General features: G+C 34.9%; 2 protein-coding genes across 2 annotated transcripts; one reads left to right on the top strand and one right to left on the bottom strand.

The window, feature by feature from the left end:
- Positions 1–3,331: 3,331 nt before the first annotated feature.
- Positions 3,332–4,247, bottom strand: LOC123947912 (eukaryotic translation initiation factor 2A-like; the record flags this gene model as incomplete). Its single annotated transcript, XM_046014225.1, has 1 exon — positions 3,332–4,247. A coding segment is annotated over one exon (570 nt), but the record flags the coding sequence as incomplete, so codon positions are not given.
- Positions 4,248–4,250: 3 nt separating this feature from the next.
- Positions 4,251–5,159, top strand: LOC123943382 (eukaryotic translation initiation factor 2A-like; the record flags this gene model as incomplete). The annotated part of the gene is made up of 1 exon (XM_046007560.1): positions 4,251–5,159. A coding segment is annotated over one exon (909 nt), but the record flags the coding sequence as incomplete, so codon positions are not given.
- Positions 5,160–25,949: the final 20,790 nt, after the last annotated feature.

Here is a 25,949-nt window from a genome sequence, read left to right as displayed (position 1 = left end):
TTTAAGAAACAAAACAGGATCAAGAGGAAGGGGGAAGGAAAAATAAAGAAGAAATCCGAGAGGGAGACAAACCATAAGAGACTCTTGATCATAGGAAACAAACTGAAGGTTGCTGGAGGGGAAGAGGTGGAGGATAGGGTAACTGGGTGGTGGATATTAAGGATGGCATGTGGTGTAACGAGCACTGGTATTATATAAGACTGATGAAGCACTGAATTCTACTTCTGAAACTAACAATACACTCTATGTTAATTAATTGAATTTAAATAAAATATTTTAAAAAGTGTAAGAGAAAATCAGCATTGGCTAATATCTTAAAATTCTGTCAGATTGCGGCAGAGACTGTTAGCTGCCTTCCTTGAATATGTTCTCCCCTACTTACATATTGTAATAGAATTTAACCTGGGAAAAATAGCTGCTTAGCTAAATACATTTTCTAGCCATTTTTCAGCCAAGCTGACCATAGAATTAAGTTCTGTCATTTGGAGGTATATAAAATGATGAATTTTTCTGTCAGGTCAAGTATTTAAAGGGAAGGGGTGTGTTCTTCCTGTCTCTTCTTTCATTTTGTTGTTTGGAAAATGGACACAGTAGCAGGCCATCTTGTGCCTTGGGGATGAGGTTAGTGTGTTTTGCCTGCAGAAGGAGCTGCAGGATCAACCCTGTAGTGCTTAAACTCAGATTGCCACATCAGAGAGCTATAAATTTATATATTTAAGTTAGTTATTTTAGTCATCCTAGCTAAAATAGTCACCAAAAATATGCTGATTTTTCTATTAATCTTGCAAGTTGGAAGACTTGGATCGATACTTGCACACTTAATTCAACTTTCAGAATATTAATATTGTATTAACCTTATACATGGTGTTATTAATTTGATATAAATAATAGTTTCAATTTCAGAAAGAAACATATCTTGATTCTGTTATTATTTAAAGGTAAAAAATGACAAAGTGACTATTATCATCACAATTATTTCCTATTATTCAAGAAGTATTAGTTAATGCAGTAAGACAAGTAATATTTATGAGAATTAAAATGTTTGGTAACAAGAAAATAGTCATCTTTAAGGATGTTTTGATGACCTAAATAGAAAACTCAAGGGAATAAAGTGAAAATCCACTTGAAGTAAAAAAAAAAGTTCATAAGGACATTTACTGTATGAGTACAAAAAAAAAAAAAAAAAGAAAAGAAAATCAATAGCTTTCTATATACCAGCAGTAATCCATTTGGAAATCTACTGGAAACAAGACTTCTTTCATGACAGTAATGAAACTTTTGAGAAGAAACTTTTAAACTGTATTAAGAAATAGAAGATGAAAATAACATGGGATAGGTGATATTGCTGAATGAGAAGACTAGATATGGTTTATACGTGAGTTCTGCCCTAGTTCTAATCTATGCTTTGATTTAATTCCTCTAAAATTCCTAATGATATGTTCTGGACTTTGAAAAGTGATTCTATAGCCCGCTCCCCCTATAGAATCACTTTTCAAAGTCCAGAACATATCATTAGGAATTTTAGAGGAATTAAATCAAAGCATAGATTAGAACTAGGGCAGAACTCACGTATAAACCATATCTAGTCTTCTCATTCAGCAATATCACCTATCCCATGTTATTTTCATCTTCTATTTCTTAATACAGTTTAAAAGTTTCTTCTCAAAAGTTTCATTACTGTCATGAAAGAAGTCTTGTTTGGGGAGGGGAGGCGAACCATAAGAGACTATGGACTCTGAAAAACAACCTGAGGGTTTTGAAGGGTCAGGGGTGGGAGGTTGGGGGAACAGGTGGTGGGTGATGGGGAGGGCACGTTTTGCATGGAGCACTGGGTGTTGTGCAAAAAGAATGAATACTGTTACGCTGAAAAAATTAATAAAAGGGGGAAAAAAAAAAAAAAAAAAAAGAAAAGTGATTCTAAATTTTCTCTGAGAATAAATAAGTTTTTTTTTTTTAATTTGGTCCAAATATTTGTGTTTTATACTCATATTTAATGAACTGTCTTCTAGAAATTTTGAGATAATTAGTGAATCATCTATTCAAAGCAATTGGCTTATTAATTACTCATAATAGGTTGTATTGGCAATGTATAAAGGTCATGCATAGGTAGAGAGCCTATCCCAGGTGGAGAATAGTTAACAAAATAATCCCAGTCAAAACAACTGATGGTGTTTGTTTTCTGTTATGAATTAAAGGTATACTTCAAAATAGCTTGGAATGTGTAGCATTTTATTTTAATAATGATTACATTATCATATTGAAATATACAGTGCTTTGTCACTTATGGAGTATATTAACATTTTATCTGCCTTCATCTTGATAAGCCTGGTTAAAAGGAATGGTTGCCATCCTACTGTTAAAAGTAAGGAAATTAGGGGCGCCTGGGTGGCTCAGTGGGTTAAAGCCTCTGCCTTCGGCTCAGGTCATGATCCCAGGGTCCTGGGATCGAGCCCCACATCGGGCTCTCTGCTCCGCAGGGAGCCTGCTTCCTCCTCTCTCTCTGCCTGCCTCTCTGCCTAGTTGTGATTTCTCTCTGTCAAAATAAATAAAATATTTAAAAAAAAAAGTAGGGAAATTATAGATGAGAGAAGTTTAAATAATTGTTTCAATGAAACAGCTAGTAGTAATTCTTTTGATTCCTAGTCCAATGCTCATTCTGTTACCCCATATTTTATATCTCTTTTTTCATCTCTGAGGAATGAGATGGTCAGGGAAATACTAAAGAACATCTGTAAAGACCCCGGAAAAGAATAAATGAAACAAGATGGGATTGGGAGGGAGACAAACCATAAATGACTCTTAATCTCACAAAACAAACTGGGGGTTGCTGGGGGGAGGTGGGATTGGGAGAGGGGGAGCGGGCTATGGACATTGGGGAGGGGAGGCGAACCATAAGAGACTATGGACTCTGAAAAACAACCTGAGGGTTTTGAAGGGTCAGGGGTGGGAGGTTGGGGCAACCTGAGGGTTTTGAAGGGTCAGGGGTGGGAGGTTGGGGGAACAGGTGGTGGGTAATGGGGAGGACACATTTTGCATGGAGCACTGGGTGTTGTGCAAAAAGAATGAATACTGTTACGCTGAAAAAATAAATAAAATGAGAGAAAAAAAAAGAACATCTGTAAAATTGGGCATCAAGCATCTCTTCCTACCTTGGTTTTTAATATGATGTGTATGTCAGAGTTATTGATTCTTCCTTATCTTCTATTCCTCCAATCTATAGTGATTCGCCATTGATTTCTTTTGCCTTGCCTTGTTATTCTATGCCAGCTGCTTTTCTTTTTTGAACCCTACAGATGTTGGTGTTATTGGGAATTGAGTTATCGGTCTTCTCTTTTTTTTTTTTTTTTTTAAATTTAAATGTTTTTATTCACATGTATGGTAAATACTGTCCCCTAATAAAAAACCAATGACATTGTCTTTCAATCTGTCAAACTTATTAAAAAATTCATGTAGTTTTTTTCTGTATCATGTGTTGACATGGTAAAGGATGCAGGTTGTAAAAATCAATTTAACAGACATTATTAAATAATTTCACACAAATGCAGAATCTTGGATAAATGGTTAAAATTATAGATGAACATTAAATGTGGGCACATGGCTATTTCATGTCCACCAATGGGTTTAAGAGAAAATGTGTTTGCACTGATTCCTGGTAACAACTTGCTTTCTGTGAATCTTTAAACGCCCAATTCCAAATCTTCCAACTCCTGGATAAGGGCTTTCTCTTTTTGAATTTTCTCCAACTGATTTTTTTCTAGCTGTTTCCCAGCTGCTGCTTGTTCTTTCAGTTGTTCGATTGCTTTCAGTTTCTTCTTTAGGTTCTTGATTTTTTTGTCTATTTCAGGGTCTCCAGAGGTTGATTGTGAGACAGTATTTCGTGGTGTGCTCTGTGGGGAAGGAGTAGGTGCCAAATCTGGACTCTTCTCATTTCTTGCTTCCTGTTTTGCAGCTTTCTTAGCCTCATGCTTCCTTTGATTTTTAAGGGCTGTTTTTGATAATGGCTTATCATTTCCTACTTGTGGTTTCATATTCTGAGGTGGTTCCTCCTCATGCAGTTTGGAATTGGTGATTGGCTTATTTCTTAAAGCTGGGGGTCTGTAAGCTGTTGCAACTTTAGGTTCTTCACTGGGTACATCATTTGGAACTGCTTGGTAAGTTATTGCTTTTACTGGAAATATTCCGTCTAAAAATGGCTGCCAAGAAACCTGCCATAATTCGCCATTTGACGGGACATCATACTTGTGCAAGATGGCACAGCTGGGATACCCAACCTACAACTTTATGATGTGAAAACTGGTACATGTTTGAAGTCTTTCATCCAGAAAAAAATGCAAAATTGGTGTCCATCTTGGTCAGAAGATGAAACTGTCTGCGCCCGAAATGTTAACAACGAAGTTCACTTCTTTGAGAACAACAATTTTAACACAATTGCAAATAAATTGCATTTGCAAAAAATTAATGATTTTGTGTTATTGCCTGGACCTCAACCATACAAGGTGGCTGTCTATGTTCCAGGAAGTAAGGGTGCACCTTCATTTGTTAGATTGTATCAGTACCCTAATTTTGATGGACCTCATGCAGCTTTAGCTAATAAAAGTTTCTTTAAAGCTGATAAGGTTACAATGCTATGGAATAAAAAAGCTACTGCTGTGTTAGTAATAGCTAGTACAGATGTTGACAAGACAGGAGCATCCTACTATGGGGAACAAACACTGCACTACATTGCAGCGAATGGAGAAAGTGCTGTTGTGCAATTGCCAAAAAATGGCCCCATTTACGATGTTGTTTGGAATTCTAGTTCTACTGAGTTTTGTGCTGTTTATGGTTTTATGCCTGCCAAAGCGACAATTTTCAACTTGAAATGTGATCCTGTGTTTGACTTTGGAACTGGTCCCCGTAATGCTGCCTACTATAGCCCACACGGACATATATTAGTACTAGCTGGATTTGGAAATCTGAGGGGACAAATGGAAGTATGGGATGTTAAAAACTACAAACTTATTTCTAAACCAGTGGCCTCTGATTCTACCTATTTTGCTTGGTGCCCTGATGGTGAGCATATCTTAACAGCCACGTGTGCTCCCAGGTTACGTGTTAATAATGGGTACAAGATTTGGCATTATACTGGGTCTTCTCTTTTTATTACAGTGTTTTCCTAGAACCTTTTAACTGTTAATTTACCTGTGTCTTTCAAGTCAAATTATATACCTCCAGATCCTCCTTTGAAATCCATCCAGATCTTTAATCTCATTGTCTTCTCAAAATACGAGCATCCTCATTAGCCCTATGTGAAAGTTATCCCTATTTTATATACGAAAAACTTGAATCTCAGAAAGCCTAATCGACTTGCTCAAGATCCTTAAGATAGAACGTGGCTGAATCAGCTTTTAGATCCAGGCTTATCTTTATTTTTTTAAAATTTTTCTAAAGATTTTATTTATTTGAAAATGAGAGAAAGAGAGAGAGAGAGCGCGAGAGGGGAGAGGGTTAGAGGAAGACTCACACTCCCCACTGGGCAGGGAGCCTGATTCCACACTTGATCCCAGGACCCTGGGATAGTCACTTAACCAACTGAGCCACCCAGGAGCCCTAGACTTGTCTTTACAGTACACTTTATTTACACTATAATATCCTAGAGTACATGTAACCTCCTTTTCTTTTCTCCTCTCTCTCTCTTTCTCATTATGCTGCAGACTTTTCCCTGTCAGAAATCATGTCTTAATTCTTTTTGCATCCTAACATGTAGAGTCTGGCTCATAGAAGATGTCCTTTAAAAGTCTGAACAATGAATGAGCATAATAATTTCGGGTCTATATTTTATGTCTGTAATGAAATAGTATGATTGTAAAATGTAAAAGACCAATTTACTCCTTTTATTTCCCACTCACTGCTAACATTGTTCTGTTCCACCTGTTTTGTCCAGCCTATTCCAAAGACACAAAATATTTATTTCTTTCTAGAATAAAATGATATGCAACCAGAGCTTTGACTGCTCCAAATTACAGAAGGTAACTGATCATGTGCACTTTCACTAAGCCAAAGCTAGGAAGTGACCTTACTGCTTAATTTGCGTGCTTTCTGTAATACAGCTGCATAGAGTAACTACAAATTAGTAGGCTAACAAAGCAACATAGCTCATGCTATGAAGGATTAACGACAAGAATCACCATAATAGAAGAGTGTTCTGCCACAGCTGTGATTGTCATTGTAGCTCTAGATTTTTACATAGTTTTTCCTTTTTTAAAAATCAGTGAGGTCTTTTAGAGAACTCAGTCTGTGTGAGAGAAGATATAAAACGGTGCACTTGCTACAATTCACTTTTATTGTCCCAGTCACACTACAGTGACCTCATTTGTCCATTCTAATTTGCTCACCTCTCCCAACATGCTTCTTGTTCTAAAGTACTAAATCCTCATGCAAATATTATAAGCCTAGACCAATTTTCTGCAAGGTAAAATGGAGTAACATTTTCTCGCTGTTCAAAAATCGACTCTTTCCTCAAATATCTGATGTTAATATTTCCCTTCGGTTTACCTCTCTATAATTGGAACTAATCATTCCACGTTCCTGAGCATCACTTATATTTAGTTAGTAATACCATTCCGTAAGTAAAATTAAAAAAAAATATTTTCAGCAGCCACAGCCAAAGTTCGAAATGATGTTTTTTTGAAAAATGCAATCATATGGTTTTATTTTTGAAACCCCATTTATTACATAACCCCCTTTGATAAGTTTATTCATTTACTAACAGAACATTAAGTTGATAAATCATATCTACAAAGGGGGAAGAGGAGGAGGAGGGATGAAATAAATTCGGCAGCATTTCTTCTTAAGAATCTTGATCTTAGCTTTAAGGAAGTTTGATTTTTACCTGTTGGTTGGGATATCAAAGTGAAAGAGTTAAGTGTAACTTAACAGATTTTGATATTTCAGAATCTCTTGGCATGCCAAATTCTCAAGCTACTAAAACATGTAAATTTTATTTTCTAAGCCGACTATGCTCATCACAGTTTATAGAACTTTTCTATTGTATCTCAATTATAAACCTCTGTAAATGTCCCTTTCCTCTCCTTAGACTATGGTCTGTGACTTTTATAAATTTTTACCAGTCCAAATCCCAATGCCCAAAATATTTGTGTGTTCATATATATTTTTCACAAATTCTACAAGATTGTGTGCTACTTGAAAGCAATTTTTATGCTTTCTTTACATTTTTACCTACTATAGCATTTATCAGCTGGTATCCACTCTTAGCATGAGTAGAACTAATTTGTCTTTGTCAACCTCAGAAAAAGATCACATACTGTAATATTAAAATAAATGTGGAGTTAAATGGAAGTTATCTCTAGAAAGATGATATGAAATCAATAACAAAGTACTATCATTTTATTATTTCAATTAGTAGGAAAAGATAGGCTACGGAAATGATGAGCTTATACAAACTTCAGCTTGGATGAACTGAAAGAAAGGTAAAGGCGGTTTAAGATTATAGATTATTAAGAATAAAATTGGGCAAGGAAAAAAGGACATTGGTATTGGAAACTATTTGATATTAATTCTTGTGGATTCTATGCTTCAGTGCGTCAATAATTTTTTATTCACCCCAGGACTCCATAGACTCCAAAGACACAATGTTGAGTAAGATTCAAAGCTGCTCTCAAAAACACATCACAATGTAATAAAGTGAAATAAACACATTCAAAGTTAACTTTATTTTATTTTATTTATTTTTTTTAAAGATTTTATTTATTTATTTGACAGATAGATCACAAGTAGGGAGAGAAGCAGGCATAGAGAGAGGGGAGGAAGCAGGCTCCCTGCCAAGCAGAGAGCCCCATGCAGGGCTCGATCCCAGGACCCCGGGACCATGACCTGAGCCGAAGGCAGAGGCTTTAACCCACTGAGCCACCCAGGCGCCCCCAAAGTTAACTTTATTTTAAAACATCCAATTAAGGAGCAATAAAATATTTAATGGTTTCTTTTTTTTTTTTTTTAAGATTTATCTATTTATTTGACAGACAGAGATCACAAGTAGGCAGAGAGGCAGGCAGAGAGAGGAGAGAGGAGGAAGTAGGCTTGCCACCAAACAGAGAGCCCCAGGACCCTGAGATCATGACCTGAGCGGAAGGCAGAGGCTTTAAACCATTGAGCCACCCAGGTGCCCCAGGAGCAATAAAATATTAAATGCACCTTTAAAACGACGTGTTTATTTCCATATGTGTTCTAGGCTGATTGAACTAATAGAAACAGTTACTAGTAGAATTATTTGCTCTAAGTTTCTCTTTTCGTCTCCATGACGAGGTTCACTTGAAAAGAGCTCTGTCAAAATACTTCTGCTGCATTTCACATTAAACTGTTCTTCGTAGCCATCCTGCAGTGTCCAGATGTCTGAGGGTAATAGACCAGTGTATTATGAAACAAATTTGAGCACTTGGGGAGCCTCCAACTGAGAACTTCCCTGAAGAAAGTACAAGTGTGGATATACTTTCTCAGTCCTATCAGGGAACTCACAGAGACACCTCACATTGACAGGACAGCAGGATGTGATTCCTGTGGTGTATTCTACAAAGCATTGGGACTACTTAGAGTATGTGCATGCATGCCCAAGTCAGATAGCATGCAGACTAACAATCAAACTCTGAGGTGCCTGCAAGGAAGAGGGAGGTAACTGAATTGGTATCATTTTCTTTTTCATCTGAATAGGAATAAATCTAGCTGAGAAGGGAAACTCATTTTGATATGACTGCATCTGCTCTACTCCTAAAAGTTCAAGAGAGAGGAAGATTAAATTAAAAAATAAATATTAGATGTATTATATATCAGGTAATACCCTGGGCACTTTTACACGATTTAATATGTATGTCACTTTTGGGAACTAGGTATAATTATCTCTGTTTTATATCTATTGATTTCAAGCTCAATTACATTGGTAAATAGAACTTAGGCTCAAACCCAGGTATTTTGCAATGCAGTCTTAATTAATTCCTAATATAGTCAATGTTTCAACTGTGAAGAGAAATAATGAATAGAAAGTAATCCAAGATGCCCTTCAACAGACAAATGGATAAGGAAGATGTGGTCCATATACACTGTGGAGTATTACGCCTTTATCAGAAAAGATGAATACCCAACTTTTGTAGAAACATGGACGGGACTGGAAGAGATTGTGCTGAGTGAAATAAGTCAAGCAGAGAGAGTCAATTATCATATGGTTTCACTTATTTGTGGAGCACAACAAGTAACATGGAGGACAAGGGGAGATGGAGAGGAGAAGGGAGTTGAGGGAAATTGGAAGGGGAGGTGAATCATGAGAGACTATGGACTCTGAAAAACAACCTGAGGGTCTTGAAGGGGCGGGGGATGGGAAGTTGGGGGAAAAAGGTGGTGGTATTAGGGAGGGCACGTGTTGCATGGAGCACTGGGTGTGGTGCAAAAACAATGAATACTGTTACACTGAAAAGAAATTTAAAAAAAAAGTAATCACTAGTTAACTCAATATGTTAAAAAAAACATGATTTATTTCTACAAACAAGTTTTATTCTTTAAAAAATGTCCAAGAGTTACAATTATTATAGGCCAAGAAACCTTCTTTTGGGATCCTATATCGTCAATCATTCGTTTACTGCGCAGGTAAAAAATTTCATTTGTTTACGTGTATGAACAGAGCAAAAGCTATAGGAGAATACCTGTAGGTTAGAGTTAAGAATTGCAAGGAAATTCAGACCCAAAAGCTAAGCAAATGCTAAACAAAATTACCAAGAATATTTATAACATCTCTGCCAAGAGATATTTTAAAGTAAGAGAACTAACTAGGATTTCTTGGAATAAAATCCTTATTAAATTAATTAATTAATTATACATATAATCTATGGAGATATTGGAAGATGATTCTCTAAACCATTTGTCATTCTATTCTTTTGAGAATTTTAGTTATTATAAACTTTTTTTTTAAAGATTTTATTTATTTATTGACGGGCGGAGATCACAAGTAGGCAGAGAGGCAGGCAGCTAGAGAGGTGGAAGCAGGCTCCTTGCTGAGCCCAATGTGGGGCTCTATCCCAGGACTCTGGGATCATGACCTGAGCGAAGGCAGAGGCTTTAACCCACCGAGCCACCCAGGTGCCCCTATTATAAACTTCTTAGTAAAGATTTTTAAAAAACATTTTATTTATGGGGTGCCTGGGTGGCTCGGTGGGTTGGGGCTCTGCCTTCGGCTCCGGTCATGGTCCCGGGGTCCTAGGATCGAGCCCTGAATCGGGTTCTCTGCTCAGCGGGAAGCCTGCTTCCACCCTCTCTGTCTCTGTCTGCCTCTCTGCCTACTTGCGACCTCTGTCAAATAAATAAATAAAATCTTTTTTAAAAATTTATTTATTTATTTATTTATTTGACAGAGAGACACACAGCAAAAAAGGGAACACAAGCAGGGGAAATGAGAGAGGGAGAAGCAGGCTTCCCATTGAGCAGGGAGCCCGATGCGGGATTTGATCTCAGGACCCCAGGATCATGACCTGAGCGAAGCCAGATGCTTAATGACTGAGACTTTGGAGCCCCTGTAAAGATTTTTATATCCTGTGTCATGTTCTTAGATTCTTACTTAAACTTGATATACTTTAATTTAAAATGTATATCATTGTTATCATTTTGTTAGAAATGTTAAGAAATAGCTAATTTAAGTATTAATAAAAATCACATGAGTAATGGACAATCTCACATTTTTGCATTTTTTCTCCAGATTTATTGAAATATAATTGACATACAGCATTGTATTTGTTTAGAGTGTATAGTACAATGACTTGACTTTCATATATCATGGGATTTTTACCACAATAAGATTAGTCAATATCATTTCATATAGATTTAAAAATAGATAAAATACACATTTTTTTAGGATTTACCTTAACAACTTACATATGTATCATAAAATAGTGTAACTAGAGTTATCAAACTATATATTCCATCACTAGTACTCAACTTATCTTAAAACTGAAAGTTTATAAATTTGGACTACTTTCATTTAATTCTGCATTCCTCCATCTCCTGTCTCTGGTAACCACAAATCTCATCTCTTCTGGTTTTGTTGTTGTTGTTTTTGTTGTTGTTTTCCCACACACAAGTGAGATCATACAGTATTTATCTTTCTGTCTGACGTTTCACTTAACAAAATGCTCTCGAATTCCATCCATGTTGTCCATCCATTCCCTATTTTTTTAATGGCTGAATAATATTCTATTGTATGTGTATATATATGTGTGTGTATATCTTTATATATGTCTTTATCCATTTGTTCATCAGTGGACACTTATGTTGTTTCCATGTCTTTCCTTTTGTAAATAATGGTGCTATGAATATGGGGTGCAGATATCTTTTCAACATAGTGTTTTTATTTCCTTCAGATACATCCCCAGAAGTGGGATTACTGGATCATATGGTAATTCCATTTTTAAATTTTTGATGAATCTCCATACTGTTTTCCATATTGGACACACCAATTTATAATCCTACCAGTGGTGCATAAAGGTTCCTCTTACTCCACATCCTCACAGGCACTTACTATTGTCTTTTGATGCTAGCCATTCTAACTGACATGAGGTGATATCTCATTGTGGTTTTGATTGGCATTTTCCTAATGATTACTGAGCATCTTCTCATGTACCTGTTGGCCATTTGTATATCTTCTTTGGAAAAATTCCTATTTTTTAATTGGGTTATTTGTTATGGTTGTGTTACTCTTGAATTGTATGAGTTCCCTATGTATTTGATATTAATTTCTTATCAAATCTTTGATTTGCAAATATTTTTTATCATTCTATAGATTGTCTTTCCATATTGTTGATTGTTTCTTTTGCTATACAGGAGCTTTTTAGTTTGATGTAGTACCACTTGTTTATTTTTCATTTTGTTGCTTGTGCTTTAGATGGCATATCCAAAAAAATCATTGCCAAGATCCTCGAAAACGAGATTTTTTTCCCCTATATTTTCTTCTAGGATTTTTCTGGCCTTAGGTCTTTATTTAAGGCTTTGATACATTTCTAGTTAATTTTTGTGAGTGGTGTAAGATAGAGGTCCAGTTTCATTCTGTTACATGTGAATACCTAATTTTCTTAGAACTATTTATTGAGGAGACTCTATTCATTGAATATTCTTGGCTCCCTTCGCAAGTACAACTTGATGTTGGGTTTATTTCTGGACTATCATTTTTGTTTCATTGGTCTGTGTATCTATTTTTATGGCAGTACCATACTGTTTTAATTACTATGGTTTTATAATATAGCTAGAAATCAGGAAGTATAATGCCTCCTGATTTGTTCTTTCTCAGGATTGCTTTGGCTATATGGGCTCTTTCACAGTTTCATATAAATCTTAGAAATTTTTTTCTACTTTTCTACATTTTTTAAATGCCATTGGAAAAAAATGCCATTGGATTTTCAATAGTGGTTGTATTGAATCTATAGATGACTTTTGGTAGTATTGACATTAATACTCAATGAATGTGGGATGACTTTCCATTTATTTGTGTCCTCTTAAATTCCTTTCATCCCTGTCTTATAGTTTCTATTTTTTTAAATTTTCTTAAAAGACTTTATTTATTTGTTTGACACAGGTAATGAGAGAGGAAACGCAAGCAGGGGAAGTGGGAGGGGGGAAGCAGGCTTCCCACTGAGCAGAGAGCCCAATATGGGGCCTGATCCTAGGACCTGAGCTGAAGGCAGACACTTTTAACGGCTGGATGAGCCACCCAGGTGCCCCTGTCTTATAGTTTTTGAAATAGGGATGTTTTGACTCCTTGGTTAAGTTTATTCTTAAGTATTTTATTGTTTTTGATGTTATTGTAAATGAGATCATTTTCTTTATTTCTTTGTCGGATTTGTTGTTAATATATAGAAACATTATTGATTTTTATATGTTACTTTTGCATCTTGCAGCTTTACTGAAATTATTGATTATATCTAACAGGACTTTTTTTTTTTTTTTTGGAGGTGTCATTAGGGTTTTCTATATATATAAAAGCATGCCATCTTTAAATTGAGACAGTTTTAGTTCTTTCTGATTCTTTTAAACTCTTTTTCTTGCCTGATTGCTCTAGTTAGAACTTTCAGTACCATGTGGAATAGGAGTGGTGAGAGTGGACACCTTTTTTTATTTTAGATCTTTGAAGATAGTTATTAAATTTTTACTGCTTAGTCTGATGTTAACTATGGGTTTGTCATATATGGTCTGTATTATGTTGAGGTACATTTCTTCTACACTTAAATGTTAAGAGTTTCCATTATAAATGGATTTCAGTTTTATCAGGTGTTTTTTCCTGCCTCTATTGAGATGATCACTGATATTTTTGCTTTCATTCTATTTATGTGATATATCATGTTGATTGATTTGCATATATTAAACCATTTTTGCATCCCAGGCATAAATCCCACTAGGTCATAGTGAATATTCTTTTAATGTGCTGCTGCATTCAGTTTGCTAGTATTTTATTGAGAGCTTTTATTTATACTTACCAGGAGTAATGGCTGGTAATTTACTTTTCTGGTAGTGTCCTCTTCCAGCTTTGGTATGAAAATAATGCTGGGCTCATGAAATGAGAAAATTGGAAGTTTCCCTCTTCAATTTTTTAAAAAAGTTTGAGAATAATTGGCTTTAATTTTTCTTTAAATGTTTGTGCCCTCTATCCCTACACTTTGAAGAGTTTTGATCAGGAAGGGATGCTGTACTTTGTCAAATGCTTTTTCAGCATCTATGGAAAGTATCATATGGTCTTGTTCTTTCTTTTATTAATGTGTTCTATCACATTGATTGATTTGCGGATGTTGAACCAACCCTGCAGCCCTGGAATAAATCCCACTTGATCGTGGTGAATAATCCTTTTAATGTACTGTTGAATCCTATTGGCTAGTATTTTGGCGAGAATTTTTGCGTCTGTGTTCATCAAGGATATTGGTCTGTAGTTCTCTTTTTTGGTGGGATCCTTGTCTGGTTTTGGGATCAAGGTGATGCTGGCCTCATAAAATGAGTTTGGAAGTTTTCCTTCCATTTCTATTTTTTGGAACAGTTTCAGGAGAATAGGAATGAGTTCTTCTTTAAATGTTTGGTAGAATTCCCCTGGGAAGCCGTCTGGCCCTGGGCTTTTGTTTGTTTGGAGATTTTTGATGACTGTTTCAATCTCCTTACTGGTTATGGGCCTGTTCAGGTTTTCTATTTCTTCCTGGTTCAGTTGTAGTAGTTTATATGTCTCTAGGAATGCATCCATTTCTTCCAGATTGTCACATTTGTTGGCGTAGAGTTGCTCATAGTATGTTCTTATAATTGTCTGTATTTCTTTGGTGTTAGTTGTGATCTCTCCTCTTTCATTCATGATTTTATTTATCTGGGTCCTTTCTCTTTTCTTTTTGATGAGTCTGGCCAGGGGTTTATCAATCTTATTGATTCTTTCAAAGAACCAGCTCCTAGTTTGACTGATTTTTTCTATTGTTTTTTTGGTTTCTATTTCATTGATTTCTGCTCTGATCTTTATGATTTCTCTTCTCCTGCTGGGTTTAGGGTTTCTTTCTTGTTCTTTCTCCAGCTCCTTTACGTGTAGGGTTAGGTTGTGTACTTGAGACCTTTCTTGTTTCTTGAGAAAGGCTTGTACCGCTATATATTTTCCTCTCAGGACTGCCTTTGCTGTGTCCCACAGATTTTGAATTGTTGTGTTTTCATTATCATTTGTTTCCATGAATTTTTTCAATTCTTCTTTAATTTCCTGGTTGACCCATTCATTCTTTAGAAGGATGCTGTTTAGTCTCCATGTATTTGGGTTCTTTCCAGCTTTCCTCTTGTGATTGAGTTCTAGCTTCAGAGCATTATGGTCTGAAAATATGCAGGGAATGATCGCAATCTTTTGATACCGGTTGAGACCTGATTTGTGACCCAGGATGTGATCTATTCTGGAGAATGTTCCATGTGCACTAGAGAAGAATGTGTATTCTGTTGCTTTGGGATGAAAAGTTTTGAATATATCTGTGATGTCCATTTGGTCCAGTGTGTCATTTAAGGCCTTTATTTTCTTGTTGATCTTTTGCTTGGATGATCTGTCCATTTCAGTGAGGGGAGTATTAAAGTCCCCTACTATTATTGTATTATTATTGATGTGTTTCTTTGATTTTGTTATTAATTGGTTTATATAGTTGGCTGCTCCCAATGTTTGGTAAAATTCACCAGTGAGGCTATCAGGTTGGACTTTTCTTTGGATATATCTGATGATTGATTTAATCTCCTTAATAGTAACTAGTCTGTTCAGTTATGTTCCTAAGAATTTTCCCATTTCTTCTAGTTGTCCAGTTTGTGGGAAAATAGTATCCTTTATTATTAGAACAGTACCTATTTTGGTCCAAAAGCAACAACAAAAACAGCCAAAATTTTTATAAGCTCTAAATCAATTAGCATTTGTAGAAAAAACAATATAAAGGATAAATTTATCTGAATAGAATGAGTTTTTAATTAGATATTAGAAAAAAGTCTTGATCAGAATTGAAATCAGTCTATCTGGGATCCTTTGGGCCTCATGGATTTAATGTCAGTTTCTTTCCCTGGATTTGGGAGGTTTTCAGCCAGCATTTCTTTACCTATACTTTCTCTTCCTTTCTCTTTATCTCTCCCTTGTAGAATTTCTGTAATGCAGATATTATGTCTTATGATTGTTTTGTGTAAGTCCTACAGGCTTTCTTCACTCCTTTTCAGTTTTTTTCCCCCTGTCTTCTGACTGCATATTTTCAAATGTCCCATCTTTTAGGTCACTGATTCTTTCCTCTGTATGGTTGAGTGTGCTTTTGACACTCTCTATTGAATTATTCAGTTCTGCCATTGTACTTCTCAGCTCTAAAATTTCCATTTTTTTTGTGGGGTTTTAATGGTTTCTATTTATTTCTTTGTTGCAATTTCCATTTTTTCATACACAATTTTTCTAATTTTTTTAGGTTTCTGTGTTTTTTAAGTTCACTGAACTTCTTTAAGAGGGCTATTCTGAGTTCTTTGTCTGATAGTGCATAGATTATTTTCTCTAGGGTCAATTATTAGAGCTTTATTCATCTCTTCTGGTGGTACAATATTTACTTGATTTTTCATGATGCTGATTTTTTATGTTGACATCTGAATAGGCAGTCTCCTTATACACACTTTACAGGTTCACTTTTGTAGATAGTTCTTAACGAGTCAGCTCAGTTTGGATTTCTGGATGTGTTTGCTGGAACACCTTTAGACAGCTGGGACCTGCTATCTGGTTTATTACTGGGCAAGGCTGCTGCCCAGACTCTGAGGTTGGGTTAAGTAGGTGTTGATGGCTGAGAACAGTAGGTTAGGACGACTGGCTTAGTTCCCTGACCAAGCTCAGCAGTAACTTCCATGCTTACTGGGTTCTCTGGTCAGGTTTCCTATAAGGTTGAGCTTGGGTACCATACTCAGCAGTAAGTGGGGTTATGAATTGGGCTTTTTCCTCTGTCAGGGCAGCAGAAGGGTCCCAAGGCCCTCCAGGCTCATTGTTTGGGAACCCAAATCAGGCAAGAGTTTGCACTAAATTCCTTGGATAGCTGAGGCCACCAGTTTTGTTCCATACGTAGGGAAGGCCGTGAGCAATGCTTTCTGTGTAAGTGCCAGTGTAAGGGCTATTGGATGAGCTACTTAACTTCCTGTGTGTTCTGGTCAGATTCCTTGTTTGGGTGGGTTGAAGGATGTTTTCAGCAATGAGAAGTGTTATGAATTAGCTTCCCTGCATAAGTATAGTGGGAGAACAAGTTCTGAGGCTAATATGGCTCTTAGTCTGTGTTCTTGACTCAAGCTAAGCTGCACCCCAAATTTCTTGGCCAACTGGAACCAGTCATCACTCTATATTACTATTTCTGCCTGTTGGCCTGACCTCAAATGTTTCTGAGTTCTGTAGCTTACAGTTCTTGTCATACTTCTGTTGGGCAGGTCTGGGGCCTTCAGTCATTATTAGACTGGGCTATGACTCAGCTATCTTCCTAAATTTTTCCAGTCAAGCTTTCTGGTTGGGAGGGTCAGGAGTTATCCTCCATAGTGTGTTGGGCTGTGAATTAACTCCCTTGACTGGGTGTAGAAGGGCAACCTCCAAACCTGGCACTGCCTTTTCCCTAAAGGTGATCTCTCTGCCTGCTGCCTCTCTGTTCAAACATACAACTTCTTGAATTCTTGCAAGACTTCTGGTCAGACATGGTCAGGGGGCCAAACTCAGCAGTGGGCCAGGCTGTAGTTCCCTGGTTAGTTTGTGTCACTGACCTCATTTTGCAAATATGCAAAGGTGCTAGTTGGGTCTACTACTTGGCCTCTGTAGGTAGAAACTAAATGCTATTTGTTGCAAGTCCCTCTCTCTACTTCTCTGTCACAATCAGATTCCCAATGGTCAAGCCCCACAAACCCCCCTGAAATCCCCATGGAGTAAAAAAGCAGAGACTCCTAAGATGCAACCTGTGATGCTGGGGAAGCTTGATGTCCCCCCTGGGCTCTCGTTTCCCATCATTGAAACTATATGGTCAGAAGAGAGACCTCTGTGCCCCTGTGTATAGTGCTGCTCTAGCCTGGGGGAAAGATAATGTGGTCAGCATGTAACTGCTCCTTATACCCTTCTAATTAAATTTGTCTTGATCTATGTAACATAGCATAATGCTTTGGCCTTACTCCCATGTTAAAGGATTCTTTCAGTGTTAACTTGTCCATGAACAGTTGTTAGTAGTACTTGAAAGGGGGAGTGAAGTCAGAAATGGCCTATGTTGTCATCTTTGTGGCATCACTCCTGCATTAATTTTAATAACAGGCATAAGCTGTAAAAGTTGATATAAATTACAAGTGGACACATGTTTAATGTGGGAGTATGAAATTGGTATTTTCTTTACATTTGGAATACAACTTAATCATAGTTAGTCATCGCATTTTCTTTTTTCAGCATCAGAAAAAATTTGTTGTAGGTTCATCGACCTTTCACTCCGCTTTGAAAATACCTCTTGTTTAAAATGCATTGAAAGCAAAGCAACCCTTCTATAATTTCTGTAACAGTGATAGAAAAATATTTTTAAAATAAAATGATTTTTCAAGAAAAATCTCATTATCCATTTTGAGTTTATTTTATGTATGGTGTATAAGGTCTAATTGCATTCTTTTGCATGTGGATATCCATTTTCCATCAATACTATTTGTTGAAGAGGCTTCCTACTACGGAAGTATTTTGACACTTTTATCAGAAATGAATTACCGTACATGTATGTTTTTTTTTAATTTAATTTTTTTTATTTGTTTATTTACAGCATAACAGTGTTCATTGTTTTGGCATCACACCCAGTGTATGTTTTATTTTGGGACTTCCTATTCTGTTCATCTATGTCTGTTTTAATGTCAGTACCATACTATTTTGATTACCATAGTTTTATAATAGAGCTTGAAATCAGAATATATGATCCCTCCACCTTTGTCCTTTATCTCAAAGTCACTTTGACTATTCTAAGTGGATTTTAGAATTTTTCTCTATTTCTTTTAAAAATGTCATTGGGATTTTGATAGAGATTACATTGAATCTGGATCACTTTGAGTGTTATGGACATTTCAACAATGTTGTCTTCCAATCTATAAACAGGGGATGTCTTTCCATTAATTTTGTTTTCTTTTCTTTCAACATTTCATTGTTTTCATTTATGAGAGTTCTACCTCATTGGTTAAGTTTATTCCTGAGTACTTTCTATGCTGTTAGAGATTTTCTTAATTTACATTTCTGATAATTCATTGATAGGGTATACAAACACTGGTTTTTGAATGTTGGATTTTGTATCTTGCAACATTACGAAATTTGATTATTGGTTCTAACAGGTTTTGTTTTGTTTGTAGTCTTTAGGATATTCTACATAAAGATTATGTTACTTGCAAACAAGTAATTTTACTTTTTATTTTTTTTCCGAATTGGATGCCTTTTATATCTTTTCCTTGCCTAGGTGCTCTGGATAGGGTTTCCAGTACTATGTTAAATAGAAGTGATAAGCGAGATTGTTCTTGTTCCTGGCTATAGAGGAAAAGTTTTCTGTTTTTCACCATTGAGAATGATGTTAGCTTTGGACTTGTCATATATGGCCTTTATTATGTTGAAGTACAGTCCTTCTATACCTAATTTACTCATAGTTTTATCATAAAAGTGTATGGAATTTTGTTGATTGCTTTTTCTCCATATATTTAGATAATCATGTGTTTTTTATCCTTTCTTCTATTAATGTGTTGTATTATACTAACTGATTTGAGTATGTAGAGCTGTACTTTATCCCAGGGATATTACCTATAATTTTCTTTTAGTATCTTTGTCTGGCTTTAGTATCAGCAAAATGCTGGCATTTGGAAATGCTTCCTCATCTTCAATTTTTTAGGTTTAAGAAGGATTGGTATTTATTCTTCCTTAAATGCTTGTTAGAGGGGCGCCTGGGTGGCTCAGTGGGTTAAGCCGCTGCCTTCGGCTCAGGTCATGATCTCAGGGTCCTGGGATCAAGTCCCACATCGGGCTCTCTGCTCAGCGGGGAGCCTGCTTCCCTCTCTCTCTCTCTGCCTGCCTCTCTGTCTACTTGTGATCTCTCTCTGTCAAATAAATAAATAAAATCTTTAAAAAAAAAATGCTTGTTAGAACTCACCTGTGAAGCCAACTGGTTTTGAATTTGTCTTGGGAGATTTTTGATACTGATTTAATCTTCTTATTTGTTATTAGTCTATTCCAGTTTTCCTTATCTTCATAATTCATTATTGGCATATTGGTATATTGGTTGTATATTTCTAGGAATTTGTCCATTTCTTCTAGGTTATTCAAGGTGTTGATGTGTTGAATGTTCATAATAATCTTTTCTGGTTCTTTATATTTTTGTGGCATCAGTTGTAATGTCACCACTTTTACTTCTTATTTCAGTTCTTCCTCATTTTTGTAAGTCTAAGGATTTGTCCATTTTATTTTTCTTTTCAGAAAGCCAACTGTTAGTTTTGATTTTATCCATTGTTTTCCATTCTCTATTTCATTTGTTTCTCTTCTTTCTTTCTTTCTTTACCTTTTCTAACTTTGGGTTTAGTCTGTTCTTTTTTACCTTTTGAGGTAGAAACATTGTTTGTTTGAGATCTCTTATTTTAATGTGTATGTTTATCAGTATAAATTTTCCCATTGGTAGCACTCTTACAGCATCACATAGGTTTTGATATGTGTTTTTTCATTTATGTTTGTCTCAAGGTATTTTCCACTTTCCTATTTGATTTCTTTTTTTACTCAGTGTTTCATGAGTGTGTTTATTTTCCATATTTTGAAATTTTCCAATTCTTATTCTGTTACTGATTTCTTGTTTCATACCATTGTATTAAAAAAAACCCATTTTATATTATTTTAATCTTCTTAAATATTTTTTGAATTGTTTTGTGGCACAACCTATTGTCTATCTTGGAGAATTCTCCAAGTATGCTTGAGATGCATATGCCTTTTACTGATGTTAGATGGAATGTCCTCTATATGTCTGGTAGGTCCATTTTTTCCAAGTCTGCTATTTCCTTATTAATTTCTGTCTGAATGATCTAACCATTGATGAAAATGAAGAATTGAAATCTTCTATCATTGTATTGCTATTTTATTCTGTTGCTATTATTGTATTGTATTGCCATTAGACCTGTGAATATTTACATATTTATATATTTATAATTTATGTATTTACATGTTTATATATAATTTATATGTTTATATATTTATATGTTGGATGTTGAGTGCATATTTATTTATATGCTTATATGTTGGATTTATATATTTATGTTTATATATATGTATATAAATTTATATATTTATATGTTTTACATATTCATAGGTTGGATATTGAGTGCATATTTATTTATAATTATTCTATCTTCATGATGAATGACCCTTGTATTATAAAATGACTTTCTTTGTCTTTTGTAACACTTTTTGACTTAAAGTCTATTTTGTCTGACAGAAGTAGAGCTAACATCTTCTCTTGTTTACCATGTGCATGGAACATCTTTTTCCACCCCTTCAGTTTTAATCTATTTTCTCTTTGATTTAAAGTGAGTCTTTTGTAGTTGGTATATGTAGCTGGATATTTTAAAAATCCATTCAGCCACTCTCTATTTGTTGACTGCTGGACTAATCCATTTATTTAGGAAATAATTATTAATACTTATTATTGAAATTTTGCTTTCTGTCTGATTTGTGGTTCTTTTCCTCTCACCATTCTCCCTGTGACTTTAAAATTACTTTATAGTGGTATGCTTTGATTCATTTTTCTTTTCCCTTTGTGTATTTACCGTATGCATTTTCTTTATGGTTACTGTGGTGCTTACATAAAACATCTTAAAGTTGTAACTCTTTTAAGCAATATAACTTCAATTATGTATAATCTAAAAAAAAAACTTTGCATTTTACCAACCCTATACATTTTGTTATAACTTTAACATTGTATATCTTTTATGTTGTGTATACATTAACAACACTTTTTTTCTTAACCTTTATGTTAGAGTAAAAAGTGATTTACAAATTCATTAAATTATTATATATTTTGTATTTGTCTATATGTTCACCTTTACTAGTGGGCTACAATTCATAATGTCTTATTCTCTAAGACTTCCATATACTGGTTCTCTTGATGGTGTCTCATAATTCCCTTTAAGCTTTTCTCATGGCTTTTCATTCAGTTGTTTTTTTTTTCTCTGACTGTATAATTTTTTTTTCCATTTTATTTATTTTTCCAGCGTAACAGTTCTGACTGTATAATTTTGAATGACCTGTCTTCAAATTGATTTTTTTTCTTCTACTTGATCAGTTCCAGAATTTCTGTTAGTTATTCTTTTTTTTCCCCTTCAAATCTTTTTGGTTATTCTGGATTATTTTTATTTCTACTGAGGTAATTAGGGGAAGGGCACCTTCCTTCAACTGTGTTGTGTAGCTTGGACAAGGCACAGAAATGAAGCCACTCCTCCAAGAGAAAGGGGGAAATTGAACTTGAAACCAAAACCCCTGATCTTTTAGTGGACTGCCAAAGGGCTTTTGGGTTTCTGACTCATTTCACAAAGAATTCCAAAGGAAGTGATATGGTTAGACAACAGAGAGGGCAAGAGATTACAGGTGTTTTTTTTTTTTTTTTTCTTCTTCTTCTTAAAGAAAAAGACTGGACAGCAAGGAATCTAGATACAGAACCTCAACCACTGTAGTCAGTGAAGATTTTCCCAGACAAAACCAGACATAAAAACTGGGTATCATGGATCTTTCTTCAAATATGCAGACACTAATGCAAAGCTGCAACAACATGAAGAATTAAGAGAATATAACACAATTCAAAGAATAAAATAAATCCTTATTAACTGACCTAAAGAAATAGAGATCTATAAATTGCCTGAAAAAATATTCAAAATAATCTTAGGGGTTTTTTTTTGTTCCTAGAGCCTGTATTTTGTTCCATTTTTAATTTAGTTTTTCATTTTAATTCCAGTATAGTTAATATGCTATGTTATATTAGTTTCAGGTATATGATATAGTGATTCATTAATTCTCTACATTACTCAATGCTCACCATGATAAGCTTAATCCCCAACACCTATTTGACCCATCCCACAAGACACCTACCCGCTGGTAACCATCAGTTTGTTCTCTACAGTGAAGTGTCTGTTTCTTGGTTTGTTTCTCTCCAAAATAATCAACTTAAAGAATCTTAATGAATTATAAGAGAACACAGATAGCAACAAAATCAAGAAAATGATACTTGAATAAAATGAGTACATTTTTTGACTTTGAATATTCACCTTATTATTTGGTAATTTTTCCAAATTCTTTTATTCAATCAAAGGATTTGTCTCCAGATACTTTTAAGCTGTTCCTTTTTTCTACTTATTATATATACATTTTTATGTCCCTTATTGGGGTCACACTGCTCATCAGGTCATATAAGTTCCTATCTATTTCTAATTTGCTAAGAATTTTATCATAAATGCTAGTTTGCTTTTTAAAGTTTTTTTTTATTTGTTAATTGAGATAGTCATATGGATCACTTTTCTCCTTTAGTTTATTGTATATACCGATCTAATTATTTGATTTTTAATAATTTGCTTATTATGTCTGAATGTTTAATAAATTTGGGCTTTAATTTTTAATTTGGATTTTAATTTTATTTTCAATTGTTAGCCTTCTGTAGGTGGTTTAGAGATAATAACAACATCCTAAAATAAGATTAGAGCATGCCTTCTTTTTCTGTTCTGTGAAGGGAGTTGGGAAAGTTTGATATTATCTGCTTACTTAATATCTTCCAGGATATGAATTGAAAAGTTGTTTAGTTCTGCTGTTTTGTTTGAATATGGGCAAATGTGTATAAAGGGATATTTTAATCTAATTTAATTTTTGTGTGTGTGATAGAGCAATTGAGCTTTCCAATTTATTTATGCTTATTTATTTATTTTTTTAGGTATTTATTCTTTTACCACTGTTTCTTTATGTCTGTTTCTATACTTTTTGGTTTCTGTTCATGCTTTTACCTAGCAGCTTGATTCTTTATTTCTTTTCTTTTTCTTTTCTTTTTTTTTTTTGATTCTTTATTTCTTGTGAATTTTTTATTGTTCACTTGTTTTTGGTTATGTTAATCTTTGTGAACTTTGTGGAAATTCTTCAAAGTTCAAGAGTGTATTTTGCCAGAGATTATTTATTTACATTCTATTTCCCATCCCAAACAAATGTGAACTGGAGTTAAGAAATTTGTATAGGGATATACTCGGTAGGACCTTTATGTATACATACTTAGACTTCTGTGGCCCCACAAATCTCAGGTTTTAGGCTCCCAGCTATAACATCAGATTAAAATTTTTGTTGGTTTGTTTCCTGGTACTTTATGGCTTCTGGATAATTTCATTCCTATAAATCCACAGATGAACTAAAATATATTTGAAAAAACTACCCAGTATTGAGAGGGTTATTGACTCTGCTATAGTCTGGGTAATGAGTTAACAAATATTTTTTAATAGTTTTATTTACTTTTCCCCCTTCCCTTTTTAAACTAAAAGTGCCATTCATGACTGGGAGAATGGAAGAAATAAGAGATGATAAAGAACAAAAGATGATTATTTGTTTTTGAACCTCCAAAACTAAGTAAAACAAACTAAACTAACTAAAACAAACAATATATTAGATCCAGTTTCTTCTATCCAATTCACCTACTCACCCAAGGAGAAATTCAACTTCCTAGTTAGGAATAATTCTGAGAGTAGTAACTACTAGGAGCTAGTTACTGAGAAAAGGCCCTTTTCTAAGTAATCTTGTCCATATACCTTGCTTAATGATTTATTTGAAAGGAGATGAAGCTTTCTTAGAGTGGATATTTTCCAGAATCCTTTAGGCAGAAACTGAACTATAAGACAAACTGAGGATGGTGTGAGAAAATGGATTACAAATGGCTATTCAGCATGTGTAGGCATATGAAAATAATTTTTCCAGAACATGAGACAAGTTTTATTTTTCTTTCATTCTGGGTTATGGAACCAAATCTGAACCAGTTCTGTAGTCAAGAGTGAGGAGTACAGGATATCACCTACCTGTGACAGGGGACCACTACAGTATAAAGATTATTCCTTCCTCAGAGTCTAACTACTTACAGCATGATCTATACCCAGACCAGTAAAAACAGGAGCAGCAGCTTCTTCTGGGAGCTTGTTAAAAATGTAAAATTTTAGGGGCACCTGGGTGGCTCAGTGGGTTAAACCTCTGTCTTCGGCTCAGGTCATGATCTCAGGGTCCTGGGATCGAGCCCCCCATCGGGCTCTCTGCTCAGCAGGGAGTCTGCTTCCCTCTCTCTCTGCCTGCCTCTCTGCCTACTTGTGCTCTCTATCTGTCAAATAAGTAAAAAATCTTTTTTTAAAAAAATGTAAAATTTTAGGCCCCAGGCCAGGTCTATGAAACCTGAATGTATATTTTAACAAGATCCCTCGGAAGTTGACAACATGAAGCATTGAAGACAACTAAAAGAACAGATGCAATATAATACATGAATGATGTCAGATGACTTCAAAATACTAGACAACTTTTCTTTCTCTAAGATTACTGATTGGCACTATATAAGCTTTCTGAGTAACTGAGGAAAATAAGGAGTGTAACCCTCTAATTGACAGAGAAAACCCCAATTTCACATGTGTGTCCCAAGATTAAATGTCTACCTCCAGATAAATTTGGTCTTAAAACAGAATATTCAAGAAAGTTGAAAATTTTCTTTTTTGGCAATAGGTAAATTCCATGACCTGAAATGTTACTTTGTTTCTTCCATTAATGCGTCATTTAAATCTGTGAAGGCAGAGAATATGTTTCCTAGTTTTGAAATCACTCCCACTACTTTTCCTAGCAAATTCCCAAAGGATGTGCTTAATAAATGTATATAAATAAATATAAATAAATGCATCTTATTTAACATTTTATTTATAAATAAATATAAATATCAAATAATAGTATAATTTATAAACTTTTAAAGGAATTATCCCTTACACTTAATATTTCAGGAGACTGGGCAATTTTCTTCAATTGGATTGGACATGGATGTCCAAGGATGAAGGAAATACCTTTGTGCCAAAAAAGGTTAACTCTCATTCACCTCCACTAACTACTGAATATCTAATATGTTTTACAAAGGATTACTATTAATGTATGAATCATGCTAATTTTTCCATAGCAAATATTTTCTTAAAGTTTGTATGCTCCTTTTAAATGTGACTTCAGTGAGAAGAACAGTCAGCTTCTCTGAGAACAATCAGACATTCTGAGGTGGTTATTTGTCACCACTTACTTTTCTCCTTTCCTTAGCTCAGTAAGTTTTACTGTTACTATAGCTGAGATGAGTGTGCAGCATCAGAGTGTCAAGTAGCTACTCTCAACATCAAGCGAGAAGAGCACTTCACTGATTTCTGATAAAAAAAATATCTTA

The sequence above is a fragment of the Meles meles genome, chromosome 1, assembly GCF_922984935.1.
Source record: "Meles meles chromosome 1, mMelMel3.1 paternal haplotype, whole genome shotgun sequence".
Classification (NCBI taxonomy): Eukaryota; Metazoa; Chordata; class Mammalia; order Carnivora; family Mustelidae; genus Meles; species Meles meles.
This window is presented reverse-complemented; position numbering and strand designations above follow the sequence as displayed.